General features: G+C 37.2%; 1 protein-coding gene across 4 annotated transcripts in view; it reads left to right on the forward strand.

Annotated features, from left to right (window-relative positions):
• The first annotated feature begins 11,582 nt into the window (after positions 1 to 11,582).
• Positions 11,583 to 26,671, forward strand: part of LOC107082107 (low-density lipoprotein receptor-related protein 1-like) — a 128,147-nt gene continuing 113,058 nt past the window's right edge. For 3 of the 4 annotated variants that reach the window (XM_015370599.1, XM_015370600.1, XM_015370602.1), the window contains exon 1: positions 11,583 to 12,090. In XM_015370599.1, coding sequence (XP_015226085.1) covers positions 11,994 to 12,090 — 97 coding nt within the window. In that variant the 5' untranslated portion in view covers positions 11,583 to 11,993. The remainder of the gene's footprint in view (positions 12,091 to 26,671) is intronic. The other variant, XM_015370601.1, reaches the window with a different exon arrangement.

Consider the following 26,671-nt stretch of genomic DNA (forward strand, 5'->3'; position numbering starts at 1 on the left):
CCATAAGCCTATTGGAATCGATCTTCATGATCTCTCTCTCTATCGCCGTCTCCTGCAGCCAACATATACAAATGACCTTAACATGATACGCTGAGGTGGATATAAGTCAAACAGATCGTGACAATGTTTTGACACGTTCATTCTGCGAAGTTGCAGAGATGTGAAGGAAGGTTAAATGTGTCTAAAACAGAAAGAGTGATTTGGTTCAGCAGTTGTTTTGCAAATGGATATTAGGCCTGGTTACAAAGTGAAGACATAAGGAACGCCTCTCTGTCTGGACTTCCCCTCCTGTCTTATACTTCCATCTGCTGGAAACATTTTATAAACACACTCAGCCTGGCTGACGCACATGTAAATTACAATGTTGCTGAGGCAAATGAATGCAAAGGTAGAGGTGTTTATCGGGTTAGAGGCCCTTCCTTGGCTGAAGTTCACATATTTAAGCCACAGGCCTGACCTCTGCAGAATTATCAGACTAGTTTCAAATGTATCTTGTCATTGACCGAACAACAACTCACACCCAGCTTTCCTATTTGCATTAATATAACGTTGTAAACAAAACAGTTTAATCATGCAACACGGTAAAGTGTTTTATGAAAAGGTCCCAGTAATGTTTCCTGCAAAATATCCTGTTAGATAAAATGCTAAAAACTAAATGTATGGTAAATGGCCAGCATTGTCAGGCTCAGAACAGGAGGAGACAGCAGGTTAGTGAACACGTCTATCTGGTGGAAGATGATAACCAATGTGTGAGTCACTAACCTTGCCTTAAAGTTCAGTCAGTGCCCAGAGGATGATGTTGGTTCCAGCCAGCTGGCTACCAGCAAGATGCTGAGGACAGGCAAGAGGCCGGAAGACAGGTATGATATTAGAACCAAGCAGACGAAGGAAGGCATAAATAAGGTGACGAGGACGGGCTCAGGAGTCACAGCCAGGAGATCAGAGACTCAAAGAGGGGCCAAGGGAAATCCAGGACGTTGTCAGGAGTCAGTTCTCTGTTCTGTACACAGGTAAAATCCAGCAGGGGTCAGAGGACAGGTCAGGCAAACAGATCAGAATGGGGGACAGGCAGGGTCAGAGGTCCAGAGGCAGAATGGGTCAGGATCAGGCAATCAGAAACAAAGGAACACTAGAGAACTCTCACCAAAGGCTTGAATAATCTAGCACTGATGACTGGTCTGAAGGCAAGTTAAATAGTAGCTGAAGCTGGTGGATAAGATGAATGGTAATGAGAACTTGGCAGAGCTGGGCAGGTGAATGAAATAAGTAATATGGCAAGTCAAGATCATGACAAGCATTTTTTTTTTTACCTCTTTACCAAGTCTGAGGATCCATTCATACACACATTTAGACATTGATGGTGGTAGGATAAGTAGGTTAGACCATATTTATATATAAATAATAAACACTGCAGTTTAGCTAAATGTAGGCACCATTTAAAGTTTAATGGTTTGTCTATTAAACTTGTTACCAACTTGTCAGATTTATAGGACAAAAGCCTTGTTCTACTTGGTCAATTGTTTACATAAATGTCTTGGCCATCCACCTTAACAGCAAAAGCTATGCTCACCAGCGCATCCAGTTGGTCTGGAGCTCTTTTAGAGGTTAGATTGCTAATGGAAATCAGCCAAACCTTGATTATCCACCAGGATGTCTGTTAATTAGTGTCGACTGGAAAGTTTGGTTGTTGTGCCTCGTGCTTTTTTAGGCATTTCCTGATATTGTTTATACTGTAAATTAGTTGGTGAAAAAAAAAAAACACACACCACTGGGTAGTAGCTTTAAGATTTGAACTCAAAAGGGATTTCCTGTTGATAAGCCCGTTTTGATTTATCTTCAAGATTACAGAATTACAAAATGCAAGAATATCAACAAGGGAGAGAAGGGAAAACTAAAATATGACTGTAGAAACAGGAACAGGTCTGTAGAGGTCTGCATACAATTAAACAGTCATGCACTCATAAGGTTTAGGTTATGAAATTAATAGTATGCATAACAGCTAGGAAGTCGATATATTACAGTAACATTGACTTGCAGGCTTAATCTTACAATAAATATTTTTTCAGAGGAATAAAATAGTCCCAGTTTATCACAAGTATTTATGACTTACTAGTAGCTTAAACGAGACCAAACAGGGTTTTGAAAGTACTTTGAAAACAGAAAGTTACAGATTTGTTTTTTTTCTGTTACAAAAAACAGCTGAAAAGGGAAAATAGTGCCATCTTTAGGCAAAGGGCTCCCAGGATTATGTAAACAGCATGTGTGCTGCATGCCTGTGGTTGTGGTCTGAGTCTCTGATGACGTCCGAGCAGTTTACATGTTTACTTTGAGTACTTGTTTTGAAATTTGTTGTGTGACTCTGTGCTTTTTTCACATCTGTTTCCAGTTAACTGCTGGTTAAAGAGAAAGGCTTTGGTGTTGAATGGATTGAGTTCAGGGGATAGAGAGGATAATGAACAGTCCCAAATGAGTTCTCATCAAACAGTTTTTGTTTAAAGTAGCGTATCAAGTGTCTGCCTTTACAAGTGTGACAGCCTCATTATGCTCAAATTAAGTAGTTTTTAATCAGGGATTCAGTTTCCTCCCAAGAGGCCAAAATTAGACAGAAATTGAGGTCGCCCTGCTTGACAAGTCCTGATAAACATTGCCTCACTCAGATATTTTAATGTTGTTACATATACAGATTCTGTATCTCAGTGTGTCTTAAAGACTGATGAATAAAATAAGGATTTTTGCCTGGAATTTAGTCTTTCAGAACAGTTTTTCTTTCTCTTTTCTGGAACAAAGAACTCTTTGTTCATGGACCTTGCACTTCCAATGTAGACCCACTAGATGTCACTGTTGAACAAACATATCCCTGACACATAGGCCTACATAGATTCATATCCACTTTCAGACATAATAGGAGTAGAATAGAATAGGATAGAATAGAATAGAATAGAATAGAATAGAATAGAATAGAATAGAATAGAATAGAATAGAATAGAATTAAGTAATAATTTGGACTCAGTGGGGGAATTCATATTTTCCAACAACAAATTAAATATAAATGGAGGATACAGATACATACAGAGTACAAATAAATGCAAAAACAAAAAACATCGCTGTAAGGCAAAATGTGCAACATTTTAATATTGGGCCGCATTGGTATCATCAAGCCTTTACAAGGAGCATTTTCAGCGGCATAACATTTTTTAATAATTCTTAATTTCATTCATTAAAAAAAAAAAGCTCTATTTTTTTTTTTTTTTTTTTTTTTACATAACTCCCACTTATCTCTGGTTAGAAAACAAGCATCAACTGCTCAAAGATCGATCTGTTCAAATAAAAGGAAAAAAAACATTTCATTTATGAAACTCATAACACAGTCAAATTTGAAAAAGATAGAACAACTAAGCAGAAAGCATTGTGAGCTGTTAAGAACATGTTTGATCCTTAGACTAAAACTAATGGCCACAAACAATTTACATCAAACTACTGAATTTGGATCCATAAAAATGTGTGTAAACACACTAAAATTGAGCATTCCTAAAATAAATAGCATAGATGATTGAAGAATAATACCTGTGTCTGGGCTTGTTTGTCTTTACAATTAAAAGCACCATTTTGCACAGTTAATTTCTCCCAAACATGGAAAGGATATGAGTGGCAGGATCTTTGGCTCAGGCAGAGGGCAGATGGTGGTAAAGGTCTCTACTAGGGCCTTCCTAATTGCTTTGGCAGCCTGGATTCAATGTGTTTGACACATCTAATTTACAAGAATAAAACAATACATTTTAAAAAAAAATTGAAAAGCACTTAGAAAGTGCAGACCTCCAAGGAGTAAATTCTGCCCTATATTTGGATTTACACCAATAGATAAAACTGGCACATAATCTGGATCGGTGTGAAATTGAAATGAATTGTCCCTTGGCGTGAGGCACGCCTTTGTTGAAAAATGTCCTTAAAATCGTTTCATGAGTTTATAAGTAAAGCACGGTGTGTCTGCAGCCTCTGGTGTTTGTTCTGCAGATCGGGGTTTGGAGCGAGGCATGGCTCGCTTTTTGGGTTTTTTTGTCTTCAGTGTAATACTTTTGAGCTTTTTGAGGCTGATGCTGAATCTGTCAATATTCACTGCTGCCACCCTCTGGTTTATTCCTGTATCCGGAATATGATTTGGATCATCGCCAAATTCTAAAGGATTTCTCCTTGGCATGAGGCAAACCTCTGGTAAAACGTCCTTAAAATCTGTTCATAACATTTCAGGAGATTCTGATATTACAAACATGACCAAAAACATAACCTCCTTGGTGGAGACGTAAATTAGTTAATAAACTAAACAGGGATCTAAACAACTGAAAAGCACTGCTCACATTTTTATTTTTATTTATTTTTTTTACAGCATCCTGTCTGGCGATGTGGCAATAGAAATAATTGTCTTAATGCCAAAAAGAGCCCAACAGATTTTTCTTTCACAAGTGGAGCAGTACAGCTATCACCATAGTGTTCCTCTTGATTTATGTATATAAATAGCTTTATTATAAATCATGCAGGAAGTATTACAGATTTTATGAACACGGCAATGTAAGTAGAAGAGGAAAAGAAAAACAGAAAAAAAGGAGAAATGATGAAAGAAAGAGGAGATAAAAGGAAGATAACGATAAAACGACAAAACTTCATTTAGAGTTAGCCACTAAGTGATGCCAGCTCTTTTTTTTTTTAGCATGTTTGGTGTTTTTATTGTTATGACTGTGTAAAGTTCACCTAACACTAATGCTGGCACAGCTCTACACATTTTTATAAACAACAATTAGCAAACTGGTGTTTGTTAATTGTGAGCGAAATTTTACTGTGGCTGGAGATCTCAAATTACGCACATTTAGGAACTGCTCTTCCTCAATTTAACCAGCATCTAAGTTGCATAAGAAGAGGGGCACTCTGCCAAAAGTTGGATAATAACAATCCGGCCAGAGGAAGCAATCATTTAAAGAGAAACTGCACACCTGTCAGCGATGGTAACATCTTTATGAGGTTTGCAGATGAGATTCCTGTGGTGGTTTAATGAACAATAGAAATTTGTCTGCTCACTAATATAAAGTTTAAGAGCTTTCCACTTGGTTCCCTGATACCAACCTGACACTCGACCAAAACAAAGGATCCTGTAGTCGACCTTAGGAGGATAAGGGAGGAGTATGTCCTTCTATAGAGTGGAGAGAACATGGTGGAGAGGGTCATTACACACATGTCCCAGGACCTCACACAGACTCTCTAATTGACTTTTTGAGGTCATTTAAGAAAGTTATTATAGCTCCGATCCTGCAAGTGTCTTTTTCATAAATGCTCTGCTGAAAGCATGAATGATCACAATATCTGGGTGGGGTTTACAAGCTGCTCCTCAGCTGACTCGAAGGCTCTTGAAAAAGTACAGAAGTCAGTCCAGGAAAACAGAATCACACCACTTCCTTCACCGTCTGACCTTTAAGACTTCCGACAAGGAAAGAGAATCCTACAGGACTGCTCCCAACCAGGACATGATCCATGAAAGTCACACCCTGAGATTTTTTTCAGTAAAGTTCCAGATGAACTAACAAATCTAGTCATTAAGTAACACTTCTTTTTTACTATTTAATGAAATATGAAATGAAAGGGATTTCTGCTATGTGTTTGTGCTGCATGTGAGACAAATATTTTCAGTTTTCTCTATACGGCTAGACAAAAGAGAGAGCATGCATATAAGAGTGTGATACGATGCAGTGCTAAAGTGGCAACAGGACACCAGTTGGTGCATCTTGGAAAATATATTTAAAAGTAACTAGTAAGCCATAGTAGTCCAGTTATGCCAAAGGAGTGTAAATGGAGGACCAGACGGTAAGGGAACAGGTAACCCAGATTTAGATTCAACAGAGATGAACAAAGATCAGTTGAGTGCAATTAAAAGAAGCAATAGCTGGTGCTAATTATAAAAAAAGGAAAGAAAGAAATAAAAATATTTAGATCTGTCTAAAATCTGCATGACAAGTGGCTGCAAATGTTTCTGATTCAAACAAAGCAAAACTTTTGGTTTCAAATCCAACTGGTCCATCTGACTCTATAACAACATTTAACATCAGCTCTAAAGCATGGTGGTGGAGGTGTCATGTCTCCTGAAACTTTTAGGTATTTAGGAAGAAAAAGATGAATATGAAGAGATGTTTTTCTTTGCGTCACAGAGAGTCCAGACTTGAATACCAAAAAAACTAAATGAAAGCGTCATGAGAAGAAATTTTAAGTTTTTTTAAATGCCCAAGCTAGAATTCAGGACTTAATCTAAACCCGTGGGGTTTCCCAGAGGGACCAGTTAACACAAGAGGTCAAGATATGAAAGATGCTACATGTTCCACTTAATGGAGACTCAAAGGAAACCAAAAAAGTGCTTCAATGAAGCATTAGCTTGACAGTGTGAAGACTGGATTTATAATTTTGATCTCCATGATTCCACTTTATATACTTTAAATTTTTTATGATTTAGAAAAATAATTAAAAAAAATAACCAATAAATAAATATTCAACTTTTGTAATCAAACTTTATTAATCATTTAAATAGATTCAAGTTTTTGTGAAGAACACAATTTAATATTTAATGCTTTCCAAATGTACTTAACCATAAAATCATGTTTGTGACAAAAACAACAAACTTGTCTGTTTCTCAGGGTCAAAAGAAAAAGAATCTTGCCAAACATGATAGTTAAAGGCGACAGGCCTGTTTTTTTGAGGCCAGATGGCCAAAAGAAGATGATGTGAGGTGATTACAGGCCAATAAAAGGGCCTATTTAAAGTGTCCTTGTGTGTTTGAAAGGGATTAGAGAGATAAGGAGGAGTGCCGGGTGAGCTTGGGTTTCATAACTCTATTCTTTTGTGAAGAACGTAGGAATGTGTGCCAAGTCCACCTCCTAATATTATAATAAAAAGAAAAATATTTTGCACAAAACCTTTACATTGATGAGGGAAACATTTTTTAGCTTGTTTGGCATGTAACTACGTTGCTAAATATTATTTTCTTTAGAGAGACAGGCTGTGAAAGGACGTCAGAGGATCTCTAGACTGTCTGACCACAGAGTCTGAAGTAGACATATTAGAGCTGGGCATATTTTCCAGGAGTCACGTTTTTCCAAATATTCCCACTCAAGTCCCTTCAAAGCATTTCTTCATTTCTTATTCCCTAAATGGAATACAGAGAGATATAATTCTTTACAGAATGAATCAGACCAGGCGTGTGGGATCTTTCGGAGTACAGGGGGTTGCTCCTGAAGACCCTCTTTGACTTTGTGGTGGAATCAGGAATCCTCTATATCGTGGTATATTGGTGCAGCAGCTCATCTGCAGCTCAGGGGAAACCATTAGATGAGCTCATCAGTAAGCCACCTCTGTTCTGTTATGCTCCTTTAACCCAGTGCAAGTGGTGGGGGACAGAAGGACTCTAGCAAAAAAAAAATCATTCTTTAACAGGGTTTTCCTACCTCTTGCAATAATCTGTTTGCAGAGCTAGTAAGCTCATTCAGTGACAAACTACTCTACCCTAAGTGCACTAAGTAGTGTTAATGCAGATTTTGTTTTTTACCGGTATCTCTATCTTTGCCAGGTTTTTTTGTTTTTGTATTTTTTGAATCCTATCTTGCTGTTTTTCATGCACAGCTACTTATTTCATGCATATTTCTTTGCACATTCCTGTACATTTGGTATGATCGGAATATACAATTTCTGATCCCTTTATAGTATTTTTTTGTTGTTGTTGCTGTGTTTGACACTGAAATCATCCACATTTCCCCCATTGTGGAGTAATAAAGGATTACTCTATTCTATTCTATTTGGTTTGATGTTTTGTGCATCAATCAGTCCTACAATTCTTGAACGTGGACATCCCTGGACTGTTATTTTAGAACATGTACTTTTGAATCGGTCTCCCTGTGTTTTTACATTTGTAAAAAAAAATATATAGCTGTACAGTATTTAGAAATGTCAAATATCATAGAGAAATAGAAAAAGAAAGAAAAGTATAATCATTATACGAGCAGAGCTTATGCAACAGGCAGTCGCTAGATTTTTTTATGTCCTTGTCCTTGGTTAGAGTTTCTATGCAAGCTGTTTGAGTGGGCCGTAATTGTGAAACTAGAATGCCCTGTGCCAATGCTACATGTGCTCAGATTCAGTTGGAAAAATGATCACTCTTTGCTTTTTGTTGGAATATAAAGGATAGAGGCGAAAAAAAATGTTCTTGGAGGTTTTTATTTCGATATATCTTAAGAAGGAACATGTTAAAGCAAATCAGTGTACTGATGTTTGAATCCCCAAGTTATGAGACTCTTTGTGATCTGACTTTTACCTTGACCTCAATAATTTTGTTTATCCTATATATCTATTTTTATTTTGTATTTTTTTTTTCATTTAATATTTAGATGCATTGATTTTTTTCTTTTACAGTATATATTTCAATGAAAAACATTTAATGTATTATTATTATTATTCCACACACACACACACACACACACACACACACACACACACACACACACACACACACACACACACATATATAATATATATATATATATATATTTATTTCCTTATTTACTGATATAGAAATAGCCATGTTTATTGGTTTAAAAGTGTAATGCTATTTTGACAATAATTATTTTATTATCTTTATGACATGAAAAAGTTCATATCATGTGTGACTAATTTCAGGAAGTGAAACTCATAAATCACATAGATTCAATGTTACATGTAGTGAAATATTTTGTTGTTTTTACTGTGATAAAAGCAGTTTGTATGCTGTTTTCTTGTTATTTTGATGCTGAATTTAGCTTTCAGATCAACACTGTCATCTTTACAATCAGTAAAAGATGAGCAACCTTTGTTCCATTATTTATTTCAGAGGACACACTTCTTATGTCTCTGCCTAGTTTCAAGACGTTTAACCAAAGTCATTCGACTTCATGTTATACTGGGATGGAAATCATCTCTTTTTTGTAAGAGATTTGACAACGCGAATGAAAAAAGCAATTAATCTAAAAGTACATCTAGGAGAATCTGCAGGATGTCCTGATAGTTCAATACAGTATCAGTGCTAGCTGAAACCAGGAGAAGAAATGCATTTCCTGGTGCATCTAAGGGTTAGACTAAAAAAATGCAATATATAATTTATAACCAACCACTTTAGTTTTTGTACTCAGGGAAACCGTTTGAGGCTGCAGTAGAGAAGCCACTGGTTAGCTTCTAATTTCCCCCACATATGGAAAAAGAGGGTCTTTTAAAACAGCTATTCTTAATTGTAGTGTTTTTAGATGCATGGATAAAGTTATTTTAGAATCTGAACAGTGCATTTGATAGGTAAGTATGATCTTAATCTCCCTTCAAAGTCCTTATGTCCAAGCTAAATGCATTACATTTTTTACCATACAGATTATCCTCTGTCTATCATTATGTGTTACACTCAGTGTTTCCTATTTACAATGAGCTAAGATAAATAAGAATGTCTCAATATACTACAAAAGCTCACATGCTGATAACCAGGCAGAAAATAAGGCAGTACTTGAAGGTCTCTTTTATATAATCTATAATGATAAAGCATTTCTCTCCCTTTTCAAGGAAAACTCCACACGATTGTCAAAAAGTGCAAAATGCTCCCGACACACTGGCACCAAATCATCTAAAAATGAGATAAGACAAATACTAAGTGTTCATGACTTTGTGATTCTTAAACAAACATCATACTCACATGTGATAAAGACCAAATATTTGTCAGGCAAATACCAAGTCTTTCACCTGACGATACTTCTCCAACCTGGCCCAGCAGCTAAAGCATCCTGTGTTTAATGTTTAATGGAAGTGGCTACAGAGCTGAACAGTGACTCCATTACTGCCAGCTGCATTCCTGGATGGTTTACTCTTTCTATGATCAGGGGAAGCAGCTAAAACTAATGGCATCAACTGCAACCACAACAGCAGCTTGGCCTCTGTCCAAGCATCGGGAGCTGAGGAGGGGATGGCCTGTGGCCAGCTAGTTAGCAACTATCTATCTATGTGTATTTTATCTGGAGCTGGTTTGTCTTTCTACTGCAAAGTAAACTGCTCTCATAGCAGTGGGTCTTTAGCTCCTCTAGATTTTCTTTTACGATTTACCTACAGTGAACCCATCCATGGTTCACTATAGGAAAGGGATGCATGTAAGATAATACTGAGCATTAGCTTGACCATCTTTTGCATCCTTGTATTGTTTCTCACAGGCTCAAACTCGATTACTGGTTTTCTTACTAGATTTCATCAATTCATAGATTCTCTCTGATGCACAATCCCTCTGATCAATGCTCTCTTTGCCCAGTCTATTAGTTCAGTAATTAGTTCAGTAATATCTTGATTGGTTGCATTAAAGTAGTTTTCTTTTAATTTAGAAAACAACGGGATTTAAAACTTAATGCTGCTTGAGGATGTTCCTGTGGCAGCTGAAACAATTTATCCTGCCAAGTACAATGATGGTACACTTCTACTTCTCCATCACTGAGTCCATCCTCACCTCCTCCATCAGCATCTAGTGCGCTGGTGCCACCGCCAAGATCAATGGCAGACTGTAGCGTGTCATCCAGTCTGCAGAGAAGGTGATTGGCTGCAATCTTCCATCTCTCCAGGATCTGTATGCCTCCAGGACTCTGAGGCATGCGGGGAAGATTGTGGCTGATCCCTCGCATCCCAGCCACAAACTATTTCAGTCTCTTCCATCTGGCAGGAGGCTGCAGTCCGTCAGGACTGAAACCTCACTCCGCAAAAACAGTTTCTTCCCATCCGCTACCAGCCTTATCAACAAGGCCCAGAGACCATCTCCACACCTCTTGCGTTACATTAAGGCAAGCCTACTGTGTATATAGTATATAGCCTTATTATATATAGTATATTGTATTTTTTATATTGTATATAAATATAGATCCTGTATTTGTAAATTGTCAGCACCATCAACAACAAGTCAAATTCCTTGTAAATGCAAATTTCGTGTTGTATACACTGTGCATATAAAGTGACAAAAAAGGTTTTTAAGTCCTACTTGGCAATAAAGTTGATTCTGATTTTCTATCTCTATAGCTTCACCCTCAATCTAAAATCATCTATTTCCTTTAGGCATCATTAACATGTGTTTTCACTAATCAAGGAACATAAGTTCAGTTCAATTCAGTTTATTTACATAGCACCAATTCACAACACATGTCATCTCAAGGCGCTTTACAGTTCACCAGATCATACAGTCAAACTGATTCAAAGTTTTCTATCTAAGGAAAACCAGTTGATTGCCTGGACTCATTGACTGGAATGCAATAGCAACAGTGGAGAGGAAAAACTCCCTTTTAACAGGAAGGAACAGATACAAAAGAGGTAAGGTATGTCCACATAAAAATCTGCTCATTAAATTCTGAAAAGCATGCATCAATGTTTTTTTAAATTAACTAAATAAGGGGCTCTGAATGGGAATAAAAGCATTGCTCTCTAGGAGGAGGAGGAGGGAGAAGGAGGAGGAGGGCCAGCTGATGTTCCGACGTCAGACTTAGACTGAGCTCCAGGGTAGAGGCTCAATCTGCGGCCAGCGGCAGCAGAGCTGGTGGGGAGGAGAGGAGCATTTGATCCGTGTCTGTATGCATGCACTCCCCGCCCCCTGTGGCTCCTTCACCGGAGAACAAAAGACGGACAAACTGCTTGATCACAGGCGCCATCCCCGCTGCTTCTCCTGCACAATCTAAGCTGCAGACCGGGGTTTATTAGCTAGATGCTCAGTTCAGCCTGCTAGCCTTTGTGGCAGGGCTCTCCTTGCACTCAGAAGCAGGCTGGGAGAAGCCTCACCTCCTTTGCATTGACACTAGATCACCATCAGAGACTGCGCAGACTGTGGAGCATCTTCCTCCCCCGGGCTCGGTTCTCCTGCTCCTCGCCTTGCGCGCAGCGCCCCGCAGCCTGACAGCCGCTCAGGGGTTGATGCGCAGCCTTCACCGCAGACAATGATGCGCATCGCGGCCAACGTGTTGGCGGCAGGACTGCTTTTCCTGGGATCACTGCACAGTTTTGAGATGGTGGCTCCTTCCAGGGCTGTGGATGGTAAGCAGATCCCATGCAGACAGCCTTGAGTGAGATGCTGGGAGAATAACAAAGTGTGTGCATGTTGATTCTCTTTCTTGTCTGCATGCAGAGAGAGCAGAAGGATGCATTTGATTGCATTTTCCTAAAAAAACATTGAAATAATTTGCTTTATTTACCATGACAGCAGCATAAATAGATCTTTATTTAGACGTCCAGAGATGCAACTGAAGCATTGGTCTATAACCTGAAATGCAGGAGGAGTTTTTTTTTTTGGCTTGACTCAGTCCATTATCTGATGTAGCAGCCTCATCATTAAACATCACTCTGGTGCAAAATAAGGCGCCTGAATGATCTAAGTTATCATTCCAGTCAGTTCCTCTTTCATCTGCCTTGATTCACGCCAAGCAACAGGCATGCATATCAATGCCTATTGGTGTGACTCAATGTTGTGTCAATATCATGGGTGTTGCTTCCTCTTTAGGTTACAGGATCTAAATTTAAATGAGGTCCAAACCCAGATTTCCATCTTATATCTATAATATTTGTCAATTTTTAATCACAGACATGTAGTCTGGAGGTCTGGTCTTATCACGAGGGTGTTTGGACAAATTTGGAGCTGAAATGACAGGCTTCAAGGCTGAGCAGATATGTTAGTATCATATAGAGAGCTGAGGAATAGATCTTTGCATTCCAGACATGTACATAAATGTAAGGAGGGATTTTCCTTCCTGTAGATTTGTAGGTTAGATTTTAATTTTTCAGACCAGCCTTAAACAGCAACATAAGAGGCAAAGAAACAAAAGAAAAATGTTTTCAAATTTTGAGTTTGCATTTATTAAAGGAAAATATATCCAAAACCAACCTGTTCAAATGAGGAGAAGTCACTGTCCCCTACAGCTAATAAATGATTCCTCAACCTTTGGTGGCAACAACTGTCATGAGTCTTTTAAATCATGGCGAAGGAATTGTCTCCCTTTATTTGTGCTGAATTGATTTAATTCAGTCAGAGTTGAGAGGTTTCTGGCATGGTTGACTTTTTTAAGGTCATGTCAAAGCATCTATTCGGATTTAAGTCCTAACTTTGACTAGGTTGCTCCAAAATGATATTTCTTTTCCCCCAACAATTCAGATTTGGGCTTGTTTCTTTGCTTTTAATCATATTGTTACGCAAGTGTTGGTAAAGGGACAGTCAGCAGAATTCATGGTACCATCAAGTCCTACAGGTCCTGAATCAGTAAAAAGAATCCTGAAACCATCATCCTGTCGCTTCCAATGCTTGACATTTGTATTATAATGTTTTTCTGCAATGCATTTTTGCTTTTTTTCTCTGGGCTTGGTTGAATTGGATAGATCATAAGTAATGTCTCATTAAAGCAAATTAAATAATTTCAAACTGGAATTTTGTATTACCCAGAAAATCTTTCCCTGATATCAAGATTTATTTGATATTCTGAAATACATTTTCTTGAAATAAAAAATACATTTTCGTAGCATTTATGTTTATGAACATCCTGACTCATGTGGGGGTATCACCTGTTCAAACACTGCTCTGCAGCATATTTACCCCCTAATTGTTCAAATTGATCTTCCGAGCTGGTGGGCTTTCTTTTAAGCTTTAACGGTTGAATATCTGTAGTCAGTAAATGTTCAGAGCTCTGAGTTCTGTTCTACAGATGGAAAAATAATGTTTAGAAACTGCTGTTGTGAAAAAACAGTCTCCCCAAAATGGAGTAACCTGTGGAAACCATAAAGATTACAGGTTGCATTCCCATACTTAGTGGGATGGAAGCAGATTGTCACCACAGTAAGACAGGCAGCTTCAGTTAAAACTTTATATCTCTCATTAAGATCACATTTGCATCATGTTTGCGGTTCCTGTAATTGTTCTAAATGTAGAAGTTTCAAGCAGTTTGAACCACATTGTGCCTGTTTGTGAGATCCAGCGAGACAGAAATGCTTTATTTTTTGCATTTGAAGTCCTATTGGTTCATCAACCAGTCGTGTGATTTGAGTCTCCGGTGGACCAAAGCCAGGATATATTTCCACCTTAATGATCAACCTGGTACCTACAGTTAAAAGCGTCTTTTCAGTCCTGCGGCTCCTGATGCCTCCATTCACTTACTGCCAGTGAAACGTTCCTCCTCCCTCTGAGTTGCATTGCTTTGAGATAATGTGACCAGGCAGCCTTAAGCTGTGCAGCTTTCAATCTCAATGTGAAGAGTTTTCTTTATTTTTAGCATTAATGCTATACTTATATTGTGAAATGAAAATGGACATGTGAAAAACCTTAGAATACATTCATCTCTCAGTTGCAGTAGAATCTGCAGCTAATCTGCAGCTCTCTCCATTTAATCTTTGAGGTTTTATTTTTATTTTTTTTATTCCTCCTCACTGTATGCAGTGATGTATGCAGATTAAACTGACTCCTTAACTTTTACATTTTTGCTCTGAATGCAATTATAGGCATGGTCAGTTCATGAGCCAATAGGATTAACACATAGCGGTAAGGTCCAAATTATACTCACACCTGAAATTTTGGTTTCAAAAGTAATTTCATGTCTGTTTCTGACTGGAAAAGATGTAGACGCCTACTAAAAGATAAAAAGACAATGTTCCAAATTAGGGATGGGGGTATAGACTTAAAATCTTCCCATAATATTTTCAGGATAACAATAAAATGAAGGATAAAACAACTTTTCATTATAGTCTTTCTGTCTCAGCAATAATAGCCCCACAATCACAGAAACTGCTCTTGATTTGATTTAAAATAGGCTTCTTCAGGACAACAGTTGCATAAAAAAAGCATGACTTATATGACTAAACATGCCACACTAACCACACTTAATCATATTCTTTTTTTTTTTTTTCTCAATGCCCCAATGGTGAAAAAGTAGAAATAAAAATGTTGACAATTTGCCTATTTTTTAGGACTTTGTAAACAACATTAATGAAACCCTCACGCAATAAATCAAAATACTTATCGTGACCAAAAACTTAAGATATTTTATTGGCATAAATGCAATCATGCCATGTTTCCAATTGTTCTAGAGATGCACCGTCTCTAGAACAAGCTGTGTTACTTCCCATCAGTCACAGTCAAATTACTTCACTTTTCCCACAGATGAATGACACTTGTTTCCATTTGACTCATTGAGATTTATTTAGACTTCAGGTTTACTTGAGACCTGCTCCAAAGTCTTTTCTCCTTTAGTTGTTGTGTTCCTCTTTCATAGGCTTTATATAAGCTTTGGGTTTCTTATTACCTCTAAAGTTTAATTGGGTCTAAAGTGCTCTTTGTTCCCAAGAAGGGACTTCTGTGAACAATCTGAACTGGTTCAGAGAGCTCTGTGTTAATTGGGCATCCAATGCAAAAACCCCCCAACCCTAATTAGATAATTCATGCCACTTCACTCTCTGGAAGCGCTTTCATGACTAAAAGAAAGCTGTGGCCCCTTACAAATGTTACAGTCTTTCCCTTCTCAGAGCTTTAACTGGTCAGTTCCTTCTTTAGGAAACCAAAACGTTAGTTACCAGACGTTTGTTTGAGATATCTATCGGAAATGACATCAGTTAAAAAACAAACCCTCTTCATTTGAAGCAGCACAGGTTCCTTCCTGCTCATGCTGCAGTCCACCCCCTGCAGACATCTGTGCTGCAGCATTTGTTAAAACATTTGGCTGTCAGTGGTGGGATATTGACACAGTGACACCCCAGAGGCCAAAAGTTCACCACTTGGATGTCTACTGAGAGAGGGGAAACTGGACTTTATCTGTCTAATCGTTGTTATTTTACCGGCATGCAGCATTTAAATCACAACCAGGAATAAATTAATAAGGAAGAAAGTGGTGGAAACATTGGTTTTACTTGAAATATTCCTAAATTCAACCATATATTCCATAGACCAATTATACAGAGTAACAGGTTGCAAGCATTTATTGCTTTAAATATATTAGATCAAAACATCTAGTTTCCAAAAAGCATATAATCCTGTTTAGAAGAAGATTAAAACAGATTATAAAACCATTAAAGTAGTCTGTTTATGCACAGTAAAATAAGACTAGTGTTAGCACTGCTTATTGGGAAACAAATCTGATGTTAAGATGATGTTAAGAATAAAAAAATATATACTTGATCAAACCTGCAAACCCCCCAAACTGATATTATCGATGTTATTTTTCCTTCTGCTGTTTCAAACATATCAATATTTTTCCCTCCAATGTTGGTTCCATAAAAACCTTAATTGATATGTTCTTCTTGCTATTTTGATTATTGTCCTCTTTAGCTGTGCTGTTGGTGATGATGTTTTTTATGAAGAGCTGGCTTGTTTTAATCACCACTTCCTTCCTTCCTCCAACAAATGATCCTGGGATATTTTTTAAACCCATGTGGCCTGCTGTCACTATCATATAGTAAGAAGAAGTTGAAAAACTCTGGGTTGCTTTAGACCAGTGGTATTTAATTAAAACTTAAAGAGGTTCATTCCAACAATATTTTCATGATGCCAAGGTCCAGAACTCCGATATAAATGCTCTATTTTAACTGTCCACTTTTAGTTTTTTAGGGGCTGCCATTTGTCCCTTTCCTACTTATATCTGTTTCCCTGATCTGTAGTCTCCGTCCTTTCCTCTGTCTCATACGCCTGTATTTCTCCTTTATCTCCACGTGTTGCTCTCTCCGTCTTGGCAATCAGTTTTCACCATTCATTTCTTTTGGGTGGTATCGCGTGGTATAGCCAGACTCGTATGCAATTTGTCTATAGGTTGTCTTGGATGCGCGACTCTAAAAGCTGTGCCGGTAAACCAGAAAATGCTCAAGAAAATATTAGGTTGTTTCTGTTTTGGTGTCAGTTTCAGGTCCACGTGAGACATCACTTCGGTCTGGATCCTGACCTGATGCCGCCTCTTAGCAACCCCTGCTTTAGACTGCCATAAGCACTAATAGAAGGACATTTTCTTTTACCTTGTGCACCGTTTTCCTTCCACTAAACTTTCCATTATATGCTTGGGTACAACAGTATGTAAACACTGTTATTCATCAGTCCGTATGTTGAATTTGTAAATAGCATGGATTTATTTAAAATACGTTTTTAGAGCTTCTGTTTGATATTCTATAATTCATAGAAACAGATTCATTTAAGCCTCTGTGTGTGACATTTCCTCACATATATCCATAAAATGAATTACAAACGACCAAGAGGTCACGTAATGATTATACAGAAGCCATGTAACTATTGTTAGACTTAAGTAAATTGAATATTTATTAAAGAAATGCTTTATTTTTGCTAATTAAAAGCTAGATTAGTTATAGACTGTCCTTTTACACATTAATTAAATAAATATAAGACATGTATCATAGATACATCAGAGCAGTAATGTGACCCACTTTTGGCTCATGCTCCTTTAATTGAAGGTTAAGGTGGACTGAGGACGGTAGATCACGGTTTGGTGGTGCTCTATGAAAGAATACAAGAATAATACCAACAGTTTTAAATGTTTATTGTTGATCAGAGATAAACTGTGTGGATAAATAAAGTTAGGCATTGAAACTGAGTCTTTCTCTGCCAGAATTCTTTGACTTGTTGCACGGACCGAAGCATTGCTTAGAAAATCTGTCTCATTTCACTATTCTTCACATTCTTGGGATAAACTGACAGAAATCCTCCCTGCATGACGACCAAAAGGTTTAACGTTAATCGTTTAACGCTGTGGAATTGGGTCAATGTGGACCCAGACCTAGTTTTGCAATGCAGAGATTAAGTTTAGTTTTGAAAACAGAGACCTACAAAAGTTTTGTTATGAGACTCGGGCTGAGAAAATGGAACAGAGGAAGGAGTTTGTTCAACTGTTTACCTCACAAAGTGTTTGGGGTTCTGACTAAACGCCACACTAGGAGTTAGCTGCAGTGTTTGCAGGGACCAAACTGCAGTCATAATAAGGTTTAATGGGAGCCAAGAGCAGTGTGCTCTTCTCAATGGAGCAAAACAGATGAGTTTGTCTCAGACCACCCAACCAGATTTAACACCACTGTGTGTTAAAGCGGCATTGACTCAATGTTTCCTCTTTCTAAACACTTTACTTCTTTACTTCTTACATTAGGAAGAACTAAATATAGACTCTTAAGTTCAGTTTACTGTATGTGTTCCTTATCATTACAGGCTCTAACTTTCAATGTCTTGGTTAATGGTGATAAAAATGTTCTGCACTGCAGAGTATTGTAATGAGGAAGCAGATTTTGGAAATTGTTCCATCATCTGTTTAGCATCCAGCCCAGTATCCCAGTTCTAACGCTAAGCGCGTGACTCATGTATGGAAGCACAGCTGTCCTTGGTTAGAGTCCTGACCTAGAGAGACCTGTGCTGTCATCCTTGCTCCTCCCTATTTTCTGTCAGTCTTCTTAGGAAATATAGACCACGATTGGCACGTAATTTAAAAAGAAGAAAAAAAAATAACTTAGTTCCAAACCTATCCCCTGTTGTAACATCATATTTTGTAATTCATTTATCTGCAACAAATCTTTGAGAAAGAAACTATACTTTACAACTACAACATTTGGGTTCCCTTGGGTTTAATTAAAAAAAATTTTGAAATGAAATTCAATTTACTTATTCGTTTTTATATAAGTCACAGTTAGACGTGAAGGCAGCATGATACCACCAAGTAGAGAGTTTTGAATTTTTACTGTGCTGTTTATGAATTTATATTATTACAAGTGGTAGGCATAGATTAATAAAAAAAAAGTCTACATTAATGTCACTGTAATCTTGGAATTAATCTAGATTAATCTAGAATACATGACTAGTGGTGTGCTCGTCATGAAGGGTGGTTTGTAAGATGGGTCACCTGTGGCCGCCTGGAGAACGAGCTTGATCGGGCGCTGATGGGCGTTCTTGAAAAATAAATTTTCCCTTAGGCAAACCCAGCAGCTTTATAGATGCATCCATATACCGGTAATCTCATTCAATGTGCTAACAGTAGGCCTACACACAAGACTGATACGTTCTCGCCCCCAGATATACATCTACTCCAGATTTGCGCTGTCATAGCTATAGACCCAGCTCCCAAACCAGCTTTGAGATTAGATTAATGGCAATATCTTTTTTTTTATCAACCGTTAAGAGTCTGCATTTAATGCAGCACGTTAACAACAATTCTGTCCCACCACTAATTATTACATAACAGAAATTATTTTAAACAAAAGAAGTAACAATTATTTTCCCTGCTGCTAACTAAAGAGCAATAAATGGTTGGATTTGATCATTTTTAAGCTAAATAGGTAAGGAAATATGTTTCTTGAATTGAAATCACACTCACTTAGACAAACTTTATTGTCGTTTTGTATACAGAGAATATACAAAACGAAATTTCATTTTGTACAGTTCTCATGACAAGTGCATCAGTGGAAAAAATGTAAGAATTGTGAGAGAAAAAACATGGTGCAAAATAAACCCTGGATTGATATTGTCAGTTTGATGCAGAGTCTGTGACATGATTTAGAGGTTTTACAACATTCAGCTGTATTCTGTAATCTAAAAGATAATAAAATATGAACATTACCTTTTTTTAGTGTCCCGATAAAATTTTGATATTGAAAATCGCTCCGATATCAGCCCAAAATTATATCGGAGCATAAAACAATCTGATATTGGCTCAGTTTAGATCCCTGTCAATGGCCTGTAATGGGCTCTACTGTATGCACAACTCTTTTGATCTTTTGATCCCTGCCCTTCCCCCGATGGATGAACTGATTGATCCAGGTGCATCTGGCCGGTGTTTTCGTGGCACTGATGCCAGGCACACCTGGATTAATAGTTATAAAATCCAGTAATAAAAGATGGGAAACAAAGGAGCTGCTCTAACCCCAGGAAGTTATATATTACCCATTCCTCTTACATCGTTTAGTGAAATAGGAATATTTTGATCACAAATAAATCTCCAGTAGATATGTCTGCACTGCTTCAACAAATATTCAAGTTTTTTTGTTTTTTTTATCTTCTATCCTTTGTAACGTTTTGCATAGCTAATAACCAATTTACAAAGTACTACTAGCTGGATAATTAGTCTGGCAATCTCCTCTGCCAGCCTGCTTGCAGTCAACAGCTCTATTATACCTGTAAGTCACAACTGTTGTTCCCAAAACAGCAAGTTATTGGTGATTCCTCTTTTTCTATTCTGTCTGATTCCCCCTTTTCTGTGACCAGGAATAAATTCAAATGCACAAATTTGCTTTTCCTTGTAATCTTCCTTTAAGCAGTGACAGAGAGCAGCTTCAGAGGAGCGTTAGCAGCTAAGCAGAAAAATAAAACTTTAGCCCTCTGGTAATTTCTCTGGCATGATTAAAAAGACTTTAGAACATGATAAAACAATTTTAAGACGTTGGCCTTGATGTGAGGTATTTGTTGAGAGTTACCATGACAGAATAAGATTATTGGATGTTATGGATATCCTGCATGGTTGGCTTGTTAGAGGAGGACATACAAATCTGTCTAAGGCGTTCCTATTTGTGGAAAAATCTATTACATGTTTTCTATGTAGGATCATACACGTAAGAGTCATTATTCTACATTTCCTCTGTTTTCTGGTCTTTGTTCAACCTTTTTTCAATTTAAAGAACAGAAGTTTAATTAAAGCTAAAATATTCTCTTGTGGTTATGAATAGGTTGATCATTTCTCTTTTAAAATGAGCTTTTGGAAGTTACAGACAGACGGTTCTTGGAGCGTTAGAAAAATGGTCCAGCGGGCACAGTGAGGGTGACCCAGTTTCAGCTTCTGGTCAGAAAACCAAAACAATGAGCTGAATAACTAAAGCTCCTGTTACATGAGGAGATCAGCAGTCAGGTGATCATTTCTGGACTGTTCTCAGGTTCAAGAATCTGTTTAATGCAAGTTAAGTAAAAGTTTTTCATTGTGTTGAGTCAAATGGTGCTGGAAGCTGAGGAATTTAAAAAGAGAAAACATAACTTTAGATGTTAACCAGGTCACCTCTGAGCAGGGCTGACAACTTTTCTCCTAACCTTGGAGTGAGATTTTAAAATAGTTTGCACAAACAACCCTTGTCAGGGTTCGATTGAAAGGCTCTGAGGTGCAGCTATAGGTTGAAGGTTCTCAGAGGATTTAACTGCAACAAAGTGACAAAATATGGAATTTTTATTGCACAATAAATGTTACTGAGTAACAATAAGTGGTCTGTAGTTTTGTGGAAAATCTTTCACACAGTATACATTATTTTATTTATTCTGGTGATTTTTTAGAGAACTGAAGTAAAGAAAAATGGGCCCTACCAAAATATGTGCATCTTAAATACAATGTAAACTAAGAAATTCACAACTGTGTTTATTGATTATTCTATGCAGTTCAAGTAAAATGAAAAAAAATGGGGACATGTATTACTGGCACTAATACAGGAACCATTGAAATCTAATCCCTTACAAACTACACTGTGTATGAATATTTGGTAATAGGCTAATGATTAAAAAGCTTCACTCATTATCTTATTAGTTTTTTTTTTCTACAATCGACAATCCAGATAAATAATTCAGACCTTCTAGGAGCCTGTAGGTTCTATAAAAACTTACCACACACTTCTCTGGATGTTTCATTTTAGAAGGTGTGATGAAAACTAAGTTTTTAAACATATTCAATGGACCACAATAAGGATAAATGAATAAGATAAGTAATAATAAATTGAGAACATCCCTGTGGTTCCGTCTCTATCAATCCTGGAGAACTGAGTTGTCGGTTTAATTAGTCCTAAATTCCAACGAGGGATTATTCAACTATACTAAGCAATATTTATTTAACTTGTGAGCAAAACATGGACTAAAACTAGCTCTAAATCAGGTGGCTAAATTAAAGGAAACAAGGAGTAAAGCTAACAAAAAACACAACTAGATATAGAGAAAACAAACCATTTGATGTCTATTTTAAGTGATCCTACTCTCCATATCCATAATTTAAGCTAGCTGCTGTATATCTTATTCATATTAGACTTAGACAGATTTTATTTTGTCATTTTGTACACAAAAGTGTAAACAAAAAGAAATTTTGTTAAGTACATATTTATATTATATCATATATTATATTATATTTAATCAAGTGCTAGATTGCCTCAAATCTTTAATAATTTACAAACTGAATTATCTTTAGTTAAGATAAAGATAAGAAAAAAGTTCAAACGACTTACCTTATAATAACTTTTTCCAATAGCAGGCAGATTGAATAGGTGGGCTGGTGCAAAAATACGGACTGGATATGAACCTGGCATGTCTTTGTGTGTTAGCGCTAAGTTTGTGTTGAAAACGAGGACTGGAATTTTATCAGCATGGTATTTTTATATATAAATAAGTGGAATAGAGTTGAGTTTTAATGACCGTCATTTTTTAATGTGAAAAATTGTGGATATGGAGTGAGAGCGTGTGAAGACGCTGAGATGCGTGAGTCTCACGCCCAATGGGTGAGAGTTGACAGCTGTGTCTGTGTGAGAACAAGACAAGAACCTACATTGAACCAATGAGGGATTAAATACTCAAATGTTTGATCTGTTTAAGTTCTGTTGAAAACACAAACTACTGGTGAAGCATGTGCTTACATATGCTTTCCTGCTTTAACACACTCATAAACTTGAATAGCCTCCCATTGCAAATGATGAGATTTGGTAAAAGTCCACATGCAGATGTAACAGCTTAAAATCTATAGGGAGGTCTTCCCACAAGAAGCATGTTTATGGGAATTATTGACCTTCTTCTTCAAGAACATTTGCAGGGTCAGACTCTGATGTTAGATGAAAAAGCCTTTTTCTATCAGGCTGAGATGAGGACTCTGTTCGACGGTGCTGGGAGTCCTCAGTGAAAGGTCTCTAAAGCAGACCAGGGATTGCCCGCTACTGATTATTAGCGTCTGAAAGTGAAAATGATGTGGGTTTATTCTTTGGTTTCTGGTTAAAAACTGCAAACACCAAAATATGAAATTGAATATTTTTCGCCGGAGGATTTTAACATTTTTAGTTAATATGGGTATTTATAAATATATATATATACCCTGTATACCTTTGCAGTGAAATCATGAGGTCAAATGTGGCCTGCAGGTTCTTCAAGGTTCACCTCTGTTTTAAAGCTAAGTCTAGCTGCTTCATAGAATACCACCAGTAATCTAAGGTTGCCCATTGTTTGTGATGTGTTACCTGCTGTAAATTAGGTTTAAAAAGAGTTAATACGTAAAGTTAAAATGTTAATTAGTTAAGTAAAAACTTTTAAAAGCTGCAATAAAAATCGAAAAGCTACTTTAAAACTTTAGTAGCTAAATTGAACAGTGAAAAAATAAGTTCCTCTACTTACATTAATGTTCTGAGGGTTATGTTATACAAAAAAACATGTTCCTTTCTTGCTGTGTTTTTCACAGATTTCTTATAGAGGCACTCTTTGGATTTATTTATTTTCTTTTTTTTTTTAAGTTTTTTGTGGCACTAGTGGCTCTTTTTTTTGACAGTAGGCTGACAGGAAAGGGGGTGAGACATGCGAAGGATGGCAAAGGACCACAGATCAGATTTAACCCCAGTCTGCTGTGTGGACGACTAAGGCCTCCGTACATGGGTCGTGCGCGCTATCCACTGCACCATTAAAGCCCCTTTGGATTTATTTTTGACCATAGAAGGAATAGTGACTGTTTCTGGTATTTAAAATTATCTAGATTTTTTCATTTAAAAAAAATGTGTTTGTTTAATCTTAAAAAAATAATAAGGGGTTGTTCTGTCCTCAATCAAATGTATCTTTCTTGCAGTGAAAGCACAGTCGAAAGTTTTCAGCCAGCTTACCAGCAGTGCAGAGGAAGGCCAGCAGTGCATTAAAGTATTCTCCATACAATAAGAAAGAATTTTGTTGATTGCACGTTCTAGGTAATCCTATTAATAGAAAGCTGTAGAGAGAATAAGTTAAAACGTGAACCCTTCCTGTGTCTTGCTACCAAGAATCACAGTTTTATAAAATGTCTAAAACAGGTAATCAGTAATTCTATTATTTATTTATTTATTTTTGGCTTTTTCTTTTTATCTGCTGTTATCTTCCTTTAGCTTTTAATGTTTGATAGTTGTTGAAGATGTGAGAGCCTTAAGGTAACGACCCTTTTGAACACATCGAAACTTCATCAGGAAGTGAAACAACAGCAAAAAAAAGCCACAGTTATGACTAATGTGGCCAAAGAATCAGAGCTCATTGGTTTTCCTTGATCAGTACGCTTCCCTATTTCACATTCCTATACGTCAGATAAGCCCCAACTCATTTTTACTAAGTCCCTACTAAAACAGCTCTCTGATGTTGGAGCACTAGCTGTGCGAACAAGCAGAAACAGTTTGTCTATTATGATGAGAAAGGAACTATTCATTTAGCAATTTGTCAAAATGCTAATTAAATCAGGGAACCTATTAACAGAGTGATAACACAGTCTATGTTTCATTTTGTCTTTGAAACCCATTAAATGAAAATATTACTGTGGTTGGGTGCTAGCCATGCATTTCTAAACATTAACCTTTTAAAGTTTTGTTGCACCTGAGCCGTATTTCAATAATAGAAAATATGCACAGAAAAAAACAACTCTAGTCCACCCTCAATTCTGTATTTGAGTCACAACTGAAGCTTAAAGCCTATTAGATGTTTTAAGATGATAAAAATGTAAAACCTTGAAATCAACACTGTAAAATGCAGTTATTTCCCTGCTTCGTGCGGAGGCTTCCCTACACTCAAATATCTGTGTGTAGGCAGTGTGGTCTCCCCTACTATGTGCATATTTCATTCTTCTGGGAACAGAATAGGCGGCTGTTTGCTCCACTGTTATTAGCCTACACACACCATAACTAAAACAGAACAGGCTTGTTTATTTATAATGTAGAGGAGTTTTATTCACTTGTATACCTCTTAGAGTCCATGGCACATCTTTAAAGGGAAGTCAAATACTTTTTTTTTTAAACAACCAGTTACCAAAGGTGTTTGACACTAGGAGGACAAAAATGTCACTTTCCAGACCAACAGCTGTGGGCGATTACATCAAAAACGTAGAAGGAGACCCATCCGACCAGATGCTGCAAACTATCTCCATCCATTGAGGGACATAGAGGTGGCCTTACCACAGTTTTCCTGCATTTCCCTGGTCATTGCTTTTATCTGCTTCTTCATCCTCCAGAAGTAACTGCATGCTACTCAGCAGCAAAGCCTCAGAACACAGCAGTAATTTCAGGAGGAGCTTGCTTTATTTCTAAGAGTCTAACAGTGGGCCATAGCGGAACCTGTCTACAAAATAATCCCCCTGTATCCATAAACCAGTGAAAGGAGAAGGCATGAGATTTAGCATGAGGCGATGACAGTAAACTTTGTAAAAGAAGGGGGCTCCATGTCGATGTGAGCAACTAAGAGAGGGATAGGAACAGCTTTAAGGTCGATAGCAGCAGATTAAAACAGGCTGAAAACCTGCTGATTTAAAGCCCAGGGTCAACAGTTTTTTTTAAATTCATGTTTCACAGCTTAAAATTGGTAATTTCCTTATATTTTAACATATTTCATATTTAATTATTATATACAAACTGCATTTCATTTCTTATATATATATATATATATCAACTTATGATGCCTTTTTTTTTAAAGTTTTTTATTCTATTCAAAGGTTTCAGTAAGTCAGTTCAGAGATCATCCCTCCTGGCCATGCTGGGGTTTTACCTGCAGATAAAGGGTCAGGAATGCTCATTCTACACATAGCAGTAAAACAAAAATACATTTCAAATACAGCTTCTATACATAGAACAGTCACTCTCAGACTTATAAACTGTGCCGGTCTTATAAAAAAAAGAAAGCTCTAAAGAATTTCAAATAATCTCCTTTAATATGTTCCCCTCAGCAGCGAACTAAGAAGGCTTAATTGTCATTTGCTCTCTCTGCTGGGGCTGCTTTCTGTGTGTACCCTGGTGCTGGGACAAACTTACCAGGTTTATAGTCGCGTTTCAAACCTTCTGTGGGTTTGCTTCATTCCCTATCTTTCTGCTATGACTTATAGGTTTAACATGGAAGAGAAGGAGGTCAAACTCCCAGCCAATTAGAGAAAGCTGACATGCTCAATTAGCACTCTGAAATAATGCTTTAATGGGTCTTAAATGAATTCATGCAGAACAGACATTTAACCAGCCTTTAGCACAAACAAACCAAATAGGAACTGCAGATTAATCCCAAAACATGAGGCAAAACATTAACATGTATCGGGATTTAAAGAAAGGTTATGTCATAATGTAGCAGAGAACTTTTTTAACCATGTGAATTTACAGTGTTTCACTCTAGATATTAATCCACATTTAATTGGGAGGCTGCATGTTTGTTCTTTTATTTCTATTTGCTCATTAAAGACAGATTTTCACAGCCTCTACTGGAAACTCTGGCTCAGGAGGCACTGCTGGGCCATCTTTTTCCCTCTTTGGTAACACGAACAGTTGCAAAAAACTGAAGGAAAAAAACGGTTTTCCCCTCCCTCTTTTTCTCCTCCTTTCTTGCTTTTTTTTCCTTTCTCAACTCTGAAGCACCTCTGGAGGCAGATGAAGAGGTGGCAAGCCACAGCAAAAACATACCGATTCC

The sequence above is a fragment of the Cyprinodon variegatus genome, unplaced genomic scaffold (assembly GCF_000732505.1).
Source record: "Cyprinodon variegatus isolate N-32 unplaced genomic scaffold, C_variegatus-1.0 Scaffold47, whole genome shotgun sequence".
Taxonomy (NCBI): domain Eukaryota; kingdom Metazoa; phylum Chordata; class Actinopteri; order Cyprinodontiformes; family Cyprinodontidae; genus Cyprinodon; species Cyprinodon variegatus.